We start from the raw sequence: 16,710 nt of genomic DNA, 5'->3' as shown, positions 1-16,710 counted from the left end.
TACACCGATGAGTCATTACATTATGGCCACCCCCAGCAGAGCATTAAGCACACCTGGCAACCAAACGATGGCACAGGTGCAGTTCATAAAGCACTATACAGTACGTAGTGCCCAAATTCGGTAGGGTGTCAGAAGGGTTAACGCTTGCAACTTCGTTGCGCCTTGTGGGTTGTTCACGTGCCACTGTAGTAAGTACACGAATGGATAGATGACAAACCAGCGTCCAGCTGTTTGTCATCTGTAGCTTATTGACGCCAGAGGGGAGAAGAGACTGTCGCACATTATTTACAGCGACCACAGGGCCACAGTGTGATGAATCACCAGCAGCTACAACACTGGTGACAATGTGTCAGAGCACACAGTTCATCTAAACCTTCTGCGTATATGGGCCTGCGTAGCCAACCTAAGTCCCCATGCTAAATGTACGCCATAGCCAACAATGCATAGAATGCATCCAAGTTTGTGGTGATTGGGCCATGGATTCTTGGAAGAGAGTGGCATCATCTGACCACTTAAGATTCCTGGTGCATCACTTGATGGTCAAGTGTGGGTACGCCAATTACCAACAAAGGCTCTGGCACCTGGATGAACTGCTGGATGGACACAAGCTGGGCGTTGTTTCTTGGGACACTTTAGCTCCGTTATCACAGTTGCACCAACAGCTTTCCGGTATCTGAACATCGTTCAAGTGCAGCCATTCATGGCAACTGTGTTCCCTGCCAGTGATGGCCATTACCAACAGGATAATGTGCCATGCCACAGCCAGAATCATCAAGGAGTGGTTCAAAAAGCAGGATAGTGAATTTCTGTGAATACCTTGGCTCCCAAATTCACCAGACATGAACCAAATCGAACATTAGTGGTTCTACTTGTAAAAACTGGTTTGCGCTGCATTGCCAGCACCCCACAACATACAAGAACTGGAGGACCTGCTGTTGACATCATGGTACTATATACCCCACCTTTTGTCAAATTTATGCTAATGTAATGGCTCTCATTGGTGTATATACACATAAATATTTTACTCAGACAGGTATCAAATTAAACCAAACTTACATTAAAATGGGCCTTAAAAAACAGATGATTATTTGAGAACATGAATGTATATATAGAGTACATTGAGAATTGCAACGATACCATAAACAGGATTCAGAAATGCAATATTCATAGAGAATCTGCTTATTGACAGAACCAGTATCAGTATCCAAGTTTGAAATGGATCCTTTCAGTAGAAGGCTTAGGTGTTTCTCCTTTAATGCTTTCGGATTTTCCACCTCACCTCAGTTGAGAGGCATTAGGGCCATTACACCTTCCTCAAATCCCTCTCTCATTGTTTGGCGGTAGCACACACTGTATAAAACTCTTTCATTCAGCTGAGATAATAAGAAAGGAAACTCTCTGGATAGCGAGGACTACCGGACCTGAAGGCTGTGAGACTCACAGAGGGGAGCGTAGGGTAGTTGGCTCGATTTCTGTGTGCAAACAGCCTCCCCCACACAGCGCAACCCACGGCGCAGCTCTCTCCGTGCCCTGCAGTTCTGCAGGTGTATGCGCTTTCCGCAACACTGCTACACGGTTCACGGACGCCTCTGCACCTCTCGTCCCACTCTCGCCACTCATCTCATCTGGTTCTCCTACTCTTGTGCCTATCTCGCATTTCCACACGCCATTGTTTTCTTCCGCTTAGCTTGGGGCGATGGTGGTTATCTGCACAGCGCAGCTTTTTTGTGTGTTCCGCCCGCCTTTATATCCGACATTCGTACGTCGTGTGGAGTAATGGCAGGAAGCGACTAATCGATATCCATGACTTGTTCGCTAGGGCTTTCCAACCCCACATTAAGTGGGAAATCAATATATTGTCTATTCTGCTTTATACTGTGACAAAGAGATGGCATTCGGCATCTGTACCGTGACTGAGAGCACAGGCTGTGATTCTGCTCGGAAAGGCTTATTCAGTAAGCCAAAGCTCCCACGTAACCGTTGGGTGACCGTTTTTTTGCCAAGTAGGACGTGTTCCTGTAACAACATCTTGTGTTGGTGCTTAGACAACATTCCTATCAAATAAACAAAGTATTTTTAACCCTAAACAATAACAATCCCTAGATTTTCAAACTCCTAATCTAAGCCCAAAACCACACCCTAGCCTTGAAATCTGATTGGTTGATTGGAATGTTAGTAAACCTGTAGCACACTTGGTGGAGCACTAAGTTAGCAGCGCAAAAGGTCATGGGTTGATTCCCAGGGAACACAGATACTGATGAAATGTATGCAGTAATGCACTATAAGGATCTTTGGGAAAATGCAAATGTAATGCAAATGTAATGTTTATCCTTTGACATGTTCTTCTGTCAATTTCTAGCCTTAAAGAAGGGACACGCCACTTTTTTGAAAATATGCTAATGTTCCAGCTCCCCTAAAGTTAAACATTTGATTTTTACTGTTTCGGAATCCATTCAGCTGATCTCTGGGTCTGGCGCTAGCACTTTTAGCATAGCTTAGCACAATCCATTGAATCTGATTAGACCATTAGCATCGAGCTAAAAAATAACCAAAGAGTTTCCTATTTTTCCTATGCCCGAAAAAAGTCCCCTGCTATTGAAAGTAACCAACGGGACTATTTTCGGGCAACGTATATCACTTTGCCTGCTGCAGTCACGTTACAGCAGCAAAGTCCTTGATTATTACGGCAGAATGAGAGTATAGTTCCTAGCCATATCAGCCTAGAAAATCGCAACTTTTAATTTTCAGTCGGTCTTAGTACACGATGTAACTACAGAAGAGTCAAGTTTTAAATAGGAAAAATATTGAAACTCTTTGCTTATTTTTTAGCGCGATGCTAATGGTCTAATCAGATTCAATGGATTATGCTAAGCTATGCTAAAACTGGTACTGCCAGACCCGGAGATGAATGGATTCCAAAAAGGTAAAAATCAAATGTTTAACTCTAGGGGAGCTGGAAAATAAGCATATTTTCAAAAAAGTGGTGTCCTTTTAACTATTAACAAACCCCAAAATCTGATTAATTTGGATAATAATAATAAACAGACCATAAATACTAGGTCCTTGATTCTTGCACTTTGACCCTAATAATTAAACGATTAATCAATTTTCTACTTTACTCACCCCCATGTCATCCAAAATGTTCATTCAAAAAGGTCGGAACGGTACTTGTAAACACTGGGGCGGTAGTTTCGCATACGTCATCCGTGACCTTTTCACGTGATGAAATATTACGTGAGGTCGCACTGGCGTGTCACACGGCCAGTGGAAGACAAGAAGTTGTGGTTTAAAAGTGAATATGTTAAATTTTTCTTGCCAAAAATTACAATTGTTATGCTAGATAAGACCCTTATGCCTTGTTTGGGATCGTTTAGAGCCCTTTGAAGCTGCTTTGAAACTGCAATTTTAAACTGCATTCAAACTGTGAAGTGTTGGGGTCCAATAATAACTATTAAAATGAGAAAAATCCTGGAATGTTTTCCTCAAAAAACTTAATTTCTTCTCGACTGAACAAAGAAAGACATCAACTTCTTGGATGACATGGGGGTGAGTGAATTATCAGGAAAAATGTTTTATGAAAGTGGAGTTATCCTTTAAGACATTTTATGTGAACTCGGACCACAAAACCAGTTAAAAGGGTAAATGTGAGATTTATACATCACATGATAGCTGAATAAATAAGCTTTCCATTGTATGTTTTTTAAGATAGGAGAATATTTGGCTGAGATGCAACAATTTGAAAAACTGGAATCTGAGGGTGCAAAAAAAAAACATTGCAACTTAAGTCCAAATTAAGCCTTTAGCAACACCCATTACTAACGATAAATACATTTTTAATCCATTTAATACATGCTGATAGTAACTGTTATGTAGTTCTGCTGTATACAGAACATGAAACCACATTTTTGTGCATTGCGTATTCATGAAAGCTGATGGCACTAATTTATTTCCATCCCACCTTCAAATTTGTCTGCCCGCCTGTCAGAATTTTAACTGTGGCAGTAATAATTGTTTTTTTTTTTTACGATCTCTGTCATCAGGCTTAGCATATTCCCATCAGCCAATCTTTTTAATGTAATGTTTGTTATTAGGTTGGAGGCATTATATTCGGTTCCCTCTTGTAAGTGTTGCTTATATTGCAGCTTGCATTTTCAAAATGTTATCCATGGGCCACTAAATGCGCACTTGTTCATGTAACAATTAAGACCTCTTGGTTTTGTTACAGTGATCTGTATCTGCTTTTCTTATTAACTGCTGTTTATTATTCATCAGTTCATAAACAATGTGTTAATGATGTACGTTATATCTTCATACCCATCCAAAAGCCCAGAGACGCCTCGGTCCTGGCACAGATATCATATCAAGGATTGATAGCGACTGCTAAACAGCTAGGCAGAATTATGACCGTGCTGCTATCTTGGGACTGGATCTGTCTGTCGAAATAACGCCAGCCTTTTCCGAATACAGACTGATATGAACTGAATGGAACAGAGATATTGCAAATCAAAGTATATTGGAATTTAATGTTAGTTTCTGTCATGGGACCCACGGGACAGCATTTCTTTTTATGGAAAATCGTTACTGCATATTTCAATGCTTATGATGACATTTCTCAAAGACCCTGCTTTGTGATTTCTCTAAGAAATTTCGATGCTTAATTTGGTCCTGTGATTTCTCATTATCGTTTTGTCTTTGAAAGGGCCATTGAGGGGTCTATCTTTTATCCGATCCTCATGCTTTTCTCCAGATACAAAAGCTAAATTGATGGCCTTAAAGATTTAGCCTCTTTTGAGTCAAGGAGCCTTACATTTCTTCGGGAAATAATGAACTGCACAGAATCACTGGTCTATGCTGAACTTTGTGAACACAATGACAGTTGTCATCGCTGACAGGTACGACACATGTGATGAATGCAAACAACAGACAAATCACTTGTCTAAATCAGTCTTCACTCAAGGCACTGGCAAGATATTACCTTGACAACCAGATAGTGGGGGCATCTCCTCTTTTAGCATCCCTGTGGAGATGTCGCACACTAATGCAGCGAGAAATGGGGATATTAAATGGCTCATTCTTTGCACTACCCTTTTCTCTCTCTCTCTGTCTTTCTCTCTCCATCTCGTTTCTCTTGCATCTGCACGCTCTTATGAATAAAGTCCTCAGTGGATTCTCCAGAGAGAGCCCAATTCAAAGGCTTAATGTTGAGTGATTGTTTCACACAATATTCCTGATTTGATTTGCCACAGCTATGAACAGAAATCACAGCAACACACACATGAGCATGTAATGTATATAATTATTAAAATACTTCATGTTTCCCATGACAAATAATTGTAATAACCCATGAGAGATTTTTTTCTATATTTGTTTATTTCAATAAGAAGTTATTATATTTTATGTTATTTTCTCTTTAATTTTTTATTAAAAACACTTAAAAGCCACGATTTACATTTTTAACTCAAGGGGTTTTTAATAAAAAATTGGGGAAAGAGAAAATATAAAACAGAATATAATAATTTATTTTACAAATAAACGAATATGGGAAAAAAATCTTGGATAATTACAATGATTCGTCATGGGATAATGTAACAAATTCTACACATTACATGTCCACGTGTGTTGCGTTTTTAGTTAAAGCGCACGTATTTTCCGATTCACGATTTTACACATCCTTTGGTGTGTATGTATATATAGTTCATCTTTCCCATGACAAATAATTGTAATAATCCATGAGAGATTTTTTTTCTAGATTTGTTTGTTTCAATAAGAAGTTTTTATATTTTATTTTGTATTTACTTTTTTTGCTTTTTTTATTAAAAACGCCTAAAAGCCACAATTTACATTTTAAACTCATGGGTTTATAATAAAAATTGGGAAGAAAAAATATAAAACAGAATATAATAATTTATTTTGCAAATAAACAAATATAGGAAAAGATCCTGGATTATTACAATGATTCGTCATGGGAAAATTTAACAAATTCTACACATTACATGCACATGTGTTTTGCGTTTTTAGTTAAAGCGCACGTATTTTCCAATTCACGATTTTACACATCCTTTGGTGTGTAAGTATATAGTTATTAAAATAGTTCATGTTTCCCATGACAAATAATTGTAAAAATCGATGAGCGATTTTTTTCTATATTTGTTTATTTCTATAAGAAGTTTATATATTCTATTTTGTATTTTATCTTTCCATTTTTTTATTAAAAACGCCTAAAAGCCACAATTTACATTTTGAACTCATGGGTTTTTAATAAAAAATTGGGAAGAGAAAATATTAAACAGAATATAATAATTTATTTTACAAATAAACGCATATAGGAAAAAAATCTTGGATAATAATTTGTCATGGAAAATTGAACAAATTCTACATATTACATGCCCCCGTGTGTTGCGTTTTTAATTAAAGCGCACATATTTTTCTATTCACATCCTTTGGTGTGTAAGTGTGTAGTAGTACATGTTAAGGATATGCAAAGGTACACAAGTAAACAAAGACACGAGTTATCGTCTCCAACTGTTGAATTTTTTTTACAATGGTCATTATCATAAATCTGCCCATTTATGTTGTTTATACAATTACAAACGCACACATGGTTTTATGTTTTAGTATCCTTACCTTACAAATCTGTTACGTTCTGCTCAAGCTGCGCTAGTAAAGTTAATCGATCAGCTTGGTCATCTGCATTTTCTCGATCAGATTCCGCTCGTATAAGGTAGTAAAGACGATATTAACTCATATTAGTAATTGCATTGAAAGCTCAATTTCCAAATACAGTTAGGAGCGTCACATTTCCGGTGGTATTTAGACCAATCACAAGGTACTGGTTAGCTAGCCAATTAAAGGACAATGCGCTTTTCAGAACGACAAGCTCAAAATCAATGTCTTTTACGGAGGCAGGGCATAGAGGAGTAACAATAATGTACGGTATTTTTGAACCACAAATCATGCTGACACATTGTATTACAGCAAATATACAAAATAAAGTTGTTTTTAGCTATTTAGCCAGATTTACTAAATAGGGCAAACTAGCGCAAAAGGTAACACAGTCTCACCCCATTTCGTCAATATTTGACGACACTTGACCATTCGTCAATATGTGACGCGGAGGGTATACCTTTCGCGTCATTTTTTGACGAACTGGGGACTTCAATACTATTACGTCCGTTGCATTCTCTTCTCCTATTTTCTTACCAATTTCGCGTCGGTTTAGGGTTAGATTTACATAATGACATCCCTACCCAAACCTAACTCTAACCCCAACGCCAGGTGACAACTGTTTAATTTCGCGTACACTGTTTAATTTCGCGTACACGGTTTAATTTTGCGTAATCTAACCCTAAACCGACGCGAAATTGGTAAGAAAATAGGAGAAGAGAATGCAACGGACGTAATAGTATTGAAGTCCCCAGTTCGTCAAAAAATGACGCGAAAGGTATACCCTCCGCGTCACATATTGACGAATGGTCAAGTGTCGTCAAATATTGACGAAATGGGGTGAGAACCGCAGATGGGAGTGGTAATATCTGTGGGTTATTTACTAAAAAGGCGCAAATGAAAAAACACACAACTGGCATCACAGCTAACGAAGCCATAGGACACTAAAAAGTGAAGGTTTACAATACGTTTTGAAACACCTGGTATTGTGTGACTACTTCTAGTGACTCCTCTTTTGTTTTCTCCAGCAATTAAAAAAAATGGCTTTGCAAACAATATGTTTGATTTTCCTCTGGCATTACAAAATAAACTCTTACATGTTAAAAAATCCCCTGCCTTGTACTACGCGCTCTCTGATGCCTCTTCTATCAGCTACAATTTCAGCCATTTATAGGGCAAATTGATTTAAGACGGCGTTAAATTAATGAGACCAAAAACAGTAATATCACACGCACAAACATTAATAAATCGCGTTGCGTGAATGCTTTAAATAATCTCCTCCCATAAATTTTGCGTCTGAAAGGGAAACTCCTAGAAATGCATATAATACCACACCTTTTCAGCGCTAATTATCCACTCCAATTGTCGTTATTTAACATGAAAATGATGGTTTGCACTGGCGCAAGCTTTTAGTAAATCTGTCCTTTAATAGGTGCTCTTTAAATATTAGGAAAAGATGAAGACAGAAATCTCCTAAATCGCATGGTAATATCACAATTAAGCCACATATTTCTGACCAAAAATTATACAACCGTATAACATCATATTAACTTCTGTTTCCTAAGCTCAAATTGCACTAAAAACTCTTTATTTAAGGTTATTTCAGCAAATTTGCATGCACACAGGTGACTCATGCGATGCTGTAGTTGTGTGTTATGTGGTGCATTGTCTTATATTTACAGTAATAGAAATGCTCAATTTTGTTTTATCCAATGTTAAATCTGATATCTTTGAAATAAATACACATGTAACTGCTGTATACCCTTAAAGAAAAAGTTTGCAAACTAAAAAATTCTCATTCTCAAAATATATGAAGAGCTTATATGCAAAACCCTCTAAGTGCGTCTGACATGTTTTCTTGTAAATAAGATTTTTTTTAAATCAGAATCTTAATGGTTTCTGCTGAATGGCCCCAGGCTAGATATAAGCAGATTTAAAGCAAAAGTATTTGATGAACGTATTATACGTGCCGAGATCATTCAGTTATCATTATCTCATTTTTGACGGAGGTACCGTTTAGTGCTGTTTGCATCTGAGATCATCATACTGTATGTGGTTTTAACTCTGTGTGCTCTCCAGACAATCTCCATTTATAGTGACCACATCTGTCAAACTTATAGACATAATGCATATGACTGATATCAAGTGATGTGTTTGTGTGAGAAACAGTCTGCTATTGAAGTCTTTAACGTTTCCTTTTTGGAACCTCACAAATGGAAGCTTGTTGTGTTACTAAATATAAACAGCATACAAAGTTAAAAGATACATCTGTGCAAGATCTGATCTGGTGAAGTTCACTGTCATCTCTCTAAATAAAATGCTTTGTATAATGAGAAAATCCATTTCTATTCTTGCAATAGCAAGTAGTGAGGGTTTTACCATCTACTTGTCTTGCTAAATGCTTTGGCCCAGCTTACCCTTAAATAGAAAACGGAAGCAAACTGTGCTCATTAAACCATTTCATGGAGTCTTTAGAGAATCGTCCATTACATGTTATTCACTTGTGTATGCTTGAGCTTTTTGTGAAATTCTCTTGTACCAGGATCTCTTCAGCAAGTCAGATCCGTTCTTAGAGATTTACCGAATTAATGACGATGGAACAGAACAGCTTGTACACAGAACTGAAGTAAGTCGTTCTGCCTCACCGAATAATAATAATCTCTCTGTTTTATTTCGCTTTAGTTTATAATGATGTTTTTGTCTACAGGTAATCAAAAACAATCTGAACCCCGTGTGGGAGCCATTCAAAGTGTCCCTCATTTCTCTGTGTAGCTGTGATGATGAAAGGAAGTTAAAGGTAAATGAATACAGGGACAGCTCGCTCAAAGATGAAAACTTATCCTCATGTCATTCCAAACTTGTCTGACTAATGGGATATAACCGCATTTAGTTCAAATATTTTTATCTTCAGCCGCGCCTGTCGTGCACTGGAAAAAAGTTAGTTCAACTTAAAAAAAGTTACCTGGTTGCCTTAAAATTCTGAATTAATTAAACTTAAAAATTTTAGTTGACACAATTTTTACAAAACATTTTTGAGTTAACTTATATCTTCAAGTTGAACCAACAAATCTTGCTTGCTCTTTGGGTGCATGAGCTCCCTGTGCGGACCGCCTCTGCCCCATTCGGCAAAACCCCATTTTTCTTCCAATGCGACGTGAATACTTAAAAATATATTTATTTTTAAAACACATTTCAAAATATAAAAAAATGGCCAAAAATATATTGGTGAAAAATACATTTTTGTAAACATATTTCAAAATATATTACAGTACATATATTGTTTGGCTTTTATTTTGAAATATATTTAAAATTATATTTGAACACATATTTTTTGCCGTATGGGATGATACACATTTTGCTCATGTGACGTAGCCATGTGACACATTCAGCCCAAAGCAAGATACAGGGGTGCGTTTCCCGAACAACGACGTAACTCGCTGCTGAACCAACATTGTACGGTTCAAAGTTGCATACTAATTACCTTGTCACGACTGTTTCCCGAATGCATAGTAACTTTGTCGCACATTCATTGTTTGAACCATGTTGGTTTAACAACATAGTTGATGATGTCACGTGGGAGGTAAAGTAATTAATCGGTGCAAATCGATTTAATGTCAGATTATTGCTGTAAATATATATTGCATCAGAAGATTTTGTTATCGTGATTTTGTTATCTGTTGTTTATTTTCAAGATATTCAATTAATGCGCAAGTTCCTTCTCACTTCACAGGGATTTCCCAGGGTCTTAAAGCTCGTTGGATTTTGTTTACAAACTTAAAGACGTAAAATTAAATTTTATATATATTTAGAATGATGGATATAGAATGTACTACATGTTTTTTGCTTATTTTGTTCATCAACTTAAAGGTGCAGTGTGTAAATTTTAGTGGCATCCAGTGGTGAGGTTGCGAATTGCAACCAACGGCTCAGTCCACTGCTCACCACTCGCTTTTGAAACGCATAGAGAAGCTATGGTAGCCGCCAACGGTAAAACATGTCATCAACGGAGACAACTTAGTAAATAAAGTTTGTCCGTTAAGGGCTTCTGTAGAAACATGGCGGCACAAAATGGCGACTTCCACGTAAGGGGACCCTCTGTGTATGTAGATAAAAAAATCTCATTCTAAGGTAATAAAAACATAACGGTTTATTATAAAAAGGTCTTTATACACCCCTGATAATATAGTTTTGTATATTATTTTGCATTTCAGTCAAGAGATCATTTTAAAAATTACACACTACACCTTTAAGTCTACATATTATAATAACAAGGAACGATGCTTTTAGCGACAAGTGAAGAGCTGTCGTTCAAACCGCACAAGTTTGCAATGCAGCTTGTGAATGTTCCTTTGAACTATGGTTTCAGAAAACACCAAATCGCTGAACTTTGTCAGTAACGACGAAACTTACGATAGTAGTTGGCTAACGATGCTTTTGGGAAACGCACCCCTGGACGACTAGTTTGCTGTCTAGTTTGATAGCGTTGTTAAAAATTTGTGTCACTTTAATAAATAAATAAACACTTCACATAAATGACACTTGTAGTGCATTACATTTTACCCATGCACAGCACAGAGACGTACACATTTTAAGATGTTTCGTTGAATATGAACAACTTTTGGAAGTCGCTTAAAAATGTTATTGTGGACATAGAGAGTTTTTTGATGAAAACAGTTTTGAAATGTATCTGGATCAGTGTAGATGTAACCTTCCTTTTCTTCTTAGGAATTAAGATGATGTTTTATATGTTATATCTTATATGTTATATGAGGTTTTGTCCTTCAAAAACAAACAATTCTGCCCACTGATGTTTCAATCATAATTCAACCACTCAAGGTTAAAAGTTATGTAGTTTTTATCATTTTTACATTCAAATACCCATTTAATTTCAGCGTGTCATTTCTTTAAGAAAAATATCCAAGAACAAAATCTAATTAAAATGCAAATTGAAGCGAGAAGTAAGTTAATGTATTTGTGTTGTCTGTAACCTGCAGTGTTTAGTCTGGGATTATGACTCCAGGGGGAAGCATGACTTCATTGGGGAATTCTACACCAATTTCAAGGAAATGCAGAAGATTTCCTCTGGTAATAAGGTCAGTGTGAGAGGATCAACACTGTAATCACTGTTTCCTATACACTTATTGAAAATAAAAGTGCTAAAAAGATTTCTTTACAGCAGTGCCATACAAGAACCATCTTGGGTTTCTTAACCATTTCTTAACCCTTTGTCCACTACAAAGAATTTGTGCAACTATGTACAACTAATTTTGTGCAAGACGCTTAAAAGGTTCTTCACAGCGATGCCATATAAGAACCATTTTTGGTTCTTAAAGAAACCAATCAGTCAAAGATTCCTAGAAAAAACAATTGTTACCCTGAACAACAAAACCAGTCATGAGTAGCATGGGTATATTTGTCGCAATAGCAATACATCACATTTCTTTTATGCCTCTTTATAATAAAATAACCTTTTCTTACTACAACAAAGCTTTTTTGAACGCCTTCCTCATGTCAAAAAAATCTGCATCCCATTTCCGCTAACACTGTTAAATATCATGAAAATCTGACTTTTTCCATGTTTAAGTGCTATAATTGGGTCCCCAGTGCTTTTATCAACCTAGAAAATGGGAAAAAAGAAAAACCCAGTAAGGTTGGTCCCGTACACACTGCATATTAATTCGGTTGTCATTCACATTTTAATGCTTAATCCTGTTCTGTACACACAAAGTTCAGTAATTTACGGGACTGACAACTGCATTCTACAACCGTATTAACTCCCACAAAATACAGGTAGTGACAACCACATTTACACAAACTCTGCTTAGTGTGTACATAACCGAACTGAACCGCTACTGAACTAGTAGCTAATCAAGTGTTTAAACATGCATCATAAACAGGACAGGTCTCTCTTCTGAAAAAAAAAAAAATGCTTAGAAGTGGAAAAAGTCTTCAGAAAATGACAGAGGCACGAGCGTTTGCTGACTAGTGTTGCCAGATCTTGCACCAAAAAACCAGCAAAAAAGAAAAATCCAATAATAAACCAAAATAAATCTAAATGCTTTACCTCAAAGATCAAAATATTGGGACCGGCACCTTCACACTTTATTAACACAAAAAAATATGATCGCTTCATGAGCCAAAAGCCATAAATGGTTAAGCGCCAAAACGGTATTTACGTACAAAAAAGACAAGGACCTGGCAACACTGGAAGACCGCGCGCTGTGAAGCAGCCTCACAAAAGCATACAATCACAACACCAAGACGGAGGTTTATTGCAAAACAAATGCTGTTAAATTATTTTGGTCAAAGCTGAGTGATGAGCATGTGAGAACGTTGCAGACGGCAGAACGTTGCTATGGTTATTTCTGTGTCAATCATCACATTTTCGGGAGTGAGTCTTGTTCCGTACAGACATTAAAAGAAATTTTAAGGGATTTACTCCCACATTTAAATGCGGTTGTCACTCCTGAAAGTTTGCAGTGTGTACGAGACCTTAGTTTGGGAAAACCATTCTCTGAAAGCATGTGAAATTTTGAAATTTGTCTCCCCTTGTGATGTCAGAAGGGGATAATACTGCCCCTTAATCTGGACTATGCAACCACCACTGCCTTTTAGTACAGAGATCAGCTCATTTGCATGTAAATGGGCCCACCCAAAATGGCACTTTTTTCCACACACATACAAAGTGGCAATTTTAACATGTTGTAATAAATTATCTGGTATTTTGAGCTAAAACTTCACATACGTGCTCTAGGGAAAGACACCAAAGATTTATTTGACATCTTAAAGGTCCCATTCTTTCTGTGTTTTTGAAGCTTTGATTGTGTTTAAAGTGCGCAATATAACATGTGTACATGTTTTAAGGGTAAAAAAACGCTGGATTTTGCACAAAATTTACTTATCTGTATAGTGCTGTTTTCACTGTCTTAAAAACAGGCTGATGTCTTCATTGTTCTTTGAAGCCCCTCCTTCAGAAATACTTAACGAGTTCTGATTGTGTAGTTTGTTAAGTGTGTTGTGATTCAATAGCAGCTTAGCTTGCCGTTAGCTTAGCTGGCGACTGACGTATTCCTGTGGGCGGAGTTTAGTCAAAAAACTGTTCTACTGATGTCATTAAAGCAGGAAGTAGAGGGCTGTAGTCCAAACCGGCCGTTCGCTGTAGGCTTTGAAAGGCGAATTCTGTTAACGAAAATATATTGCCTGGCAGTGAACTTATTTATGCTATTATTGCAACATTAAATAGGGTTTCAAAAATGGAATCAGAAAGTACGTGACCTTTAAAAAAAAGTATTGTGAAATGTCCCCTTTAAAAAAAAATGGACCATGTTGTGGGGGTGATATTTAACAACTCATGCTGCAAGTAAAGTTGCTGTCTATTTGCCTCCATCACTGCTGATGCTTCTCCAACAATGTACACAATACACTGCTGCTTCTACGGCTTTTGCCTTGATACTGTGTATACACCAGTCACATACCCGTGGACTCTTTGCACACTGACGCAAAAGTAAATGAAAACTGACAGGCTACAGTCCTTTACAAAAGTATAAATCGACCTTTATTTGTAAGAGTGAACAAGGTTCTTTATGTAACCATTCAGCCCGACAAAGGAACCTTTATTTAAAGACTTGAAGGACGAGAATGGAGTGACGAAATGTCACAAGCCTTTTACTTCTGTAATAAAGGTGTATTAACTGCACTCCCATTTTCAATCGTCAGTGACAGCCTTCAGTTTAAGTCTCATTTGTGTTTCTGAAGGTCACATGGGAGTGCATCAATCCAAAATACAAGCTGAAGAAAAAGAATTACAAGAACTCGGGGTTGGTTATTCTCAGCGATCTCAAGGTAAGGAGTCAGCCAGTTTGTCTGCATGCACAGAGAGCTTTACAGATGTGCCATCACTGTTCAAGAAATGTTTGCAAAGTTTCTGGTTGTTTTCCATTAAAGAGACTTAGAAATAATTATGAATTAGCAATGCAAATATAACAATTTAATGGCGGCATGGTGGCCTAAGCCTTTTTGCACAGTACCGCATGTGTTATTTTGATAAAGATGTATTTTTCTGAAGATAAGGTTTGTTAGACAGTTCTCTCCTGTGAATCAGATAAATGCACAGAGGTTCCCAAGATTTACCCTTCATTTTATCTTTCAGCTTCACAGAGTCTATTCCTTCCTGGACTACATCATGGGAGGCTGCCAAATACACTTCACAGTAAGAGCGAACAGCAGTGTGCTCCACATTTAGCACTGCAACGCAATTCAGTCCTTCACAGATCCGCTGTCCGTGCACTACAAACAAGCATGTAGATAGATGTTAATGCAAGGCTTGCTTGATTGATAACTGCATCCTTATTATAATTTATTGTAGATTATAAGCAACCTGCGATGTGTCCATGTGGTGCTCTCCTGCTTATCCGTATACACTTTAGCCATTTAATTTTGGCTCCATTCACATTACGCTATTCATCATCAGTTAATTTTATTGACCAGCTGCCACTTTGAGATCTGGGAATGTGATTCATTGTTTCATGCCTGTAAGCATTACTACAAGTTAATACCTCCTCCAGAGTCCTTTAGTGAAACGTTCTACCCAAATAAGGTCATTTTGTCATAATTTACTCTTTCATTCACTGTTATGCAAACCTATATGATACAAAAGGAAATATTTTCAAAAATGCATTGGTTGTTCTTTTGCAATTCTAGTGAATTGGGACATTAAATATAGCACACAGTTCATATGCACCACTTTAAAGGAATAGTCCATTTTCTTAAAAGAAAAATCCAGATAATTTACTCACCACCATGTCATCCAAAATGTTGATGTAAATGTTGTTCAGTCCAGAAGAAATTATGTTTTTTGAGGAAAACATTGCAGGATTTTCAAAGGACTCTAAACGATCCCAAATGAGGCATAAGGGTCTTATCTAGCAAAACGATTGTCATTTTTGACAATAAAAATAACAAATATACACTTTTAAACCACAACTTCTCGGTCCGGTCCAGCACGACCTCATGTAAATGTGTAGTGACGTAGGGAGGTCACGTGTTACATATATAAAATGCACATTTGCGGACCATTTTAAACAATAAACTGACACAAAGACATTAATTAGTATCAGTTGACATACAACAACGTAGGAATGGTCCTCTTTCTCAACACTTGTAAACACTGGGGCGGAGTTTTGCGTTCGTCCTCTGTGACTTCTTGACGTCATGACGTATTGCGTGAGGTCACGCTGACGCTTTCAGGACCGGATCTAGACGAGAAGTTGTGGTTTAAAAGTGTATATTTGTTATTTTTTTTTGTCAAAAATGACAATCGTTTCGCTAAGACCCTTATGCCTCGTTTGGGATCATTTATAGTCCTTTGAAACTTCGTTGAAAAAAACTGTTAAGTGTTGAGTTAAGTATTAAATGTTGGGCTCTATTAAAGTCCATTAAAATGAGAAAAATCCTGCAATGTTTTCCTCAAAAAACATAATTTCTTCTGGACTGAACAAAGAAAGACATCAACATTTTGGATGACATGGTGGTGAGTAAATTATCTGGATTTTTCTTTTAAGAAAATGGAATATTCCTTTAATGATACTTGTGATATGGTGATTTTGCATCCTTTTCTTTTGAAAGGTCCGGTATTTTTATTTCTTAAAGCGATACTCCAGCCAAATATCAAAATTACCCCATGATTTACTCATCCTCAAGCCATCCGGGATACATATGTCCATCATCTTTCAGATGAACACATTTGGAGTTATTTTAATAAATGTCCTTGCTTTTCCAAGTTTTATAATGGTAGAAAACACTGCAAAAATTACTTTTTTACTTGGTATTTTTGTTTTGTTTTCACAACAAATATCTAAAAATTCTCAAATCAAGATGCATTTTCTTGATAAGCAAAATGAACTAAGAAAAAAAGTCTAGTTTTTAGACAAAAATATACAATTTAAAGGATAAAAAAATCGAGATAATTTACTCACCACCATGTCATCCAAAATGATGATGTCTTTCTTTGTTCAGTCAAGAAGAAATTATGTTTTTTATTTTGAGGAA

At 36.9% G+C, this 16,710-nt stretch overlaps 1 protein-coding gene across 1 annotated transcript in view; it reads left to right on the top strand.

The window, feature by feature from the left end:
* Positions 1–16,710, top strand: part of cpne7 (copine VII) — a 74,658-nt gene that overhangs the window by 30,656 nt on the left and 27,292 nt on the right. The window contains exons 7-11 of the mRNA XM_065261482.2: positions 9,206–9,289; positions 9,371–9,460; positions 11,658–11,756; positions 14,419–14,505; positions 14,813–14,872. Coding sequence (XP_065117554.1) covers positions 9,206–9,289; positions 9,371–9,460; positions 11,658–11,756; positions 14,419–14,505; positions 14,813–14,872 — 420 coding nt within the window. The remainder of the gene's footprint in view (positions 1–9,205; positions 9,290–9,370; positions 9,461–11,657; positions 11,757–14,418; positions 14,506–14,812; positions 14,873–16,710) is intronic.

Source organism: Paramisgurnus dabryanus, chromosome 2 (genome assembly GCF_030506205.2).
Source record: "Paramisgurnus dabryanus chromosome 2, PD_genome_1.1, whole genome shotgun sequence".
Taxonomy (NCBI): Eukaryota; Metazoa; Chordata; class Actinopteri; order Cypriniformes; family Cobitidae; genus Paramisgurnus; species Paramisgurnus dabryanus.
This window is presented reverse-complemented; position numbering and strand designations above follow the sequence as displayed.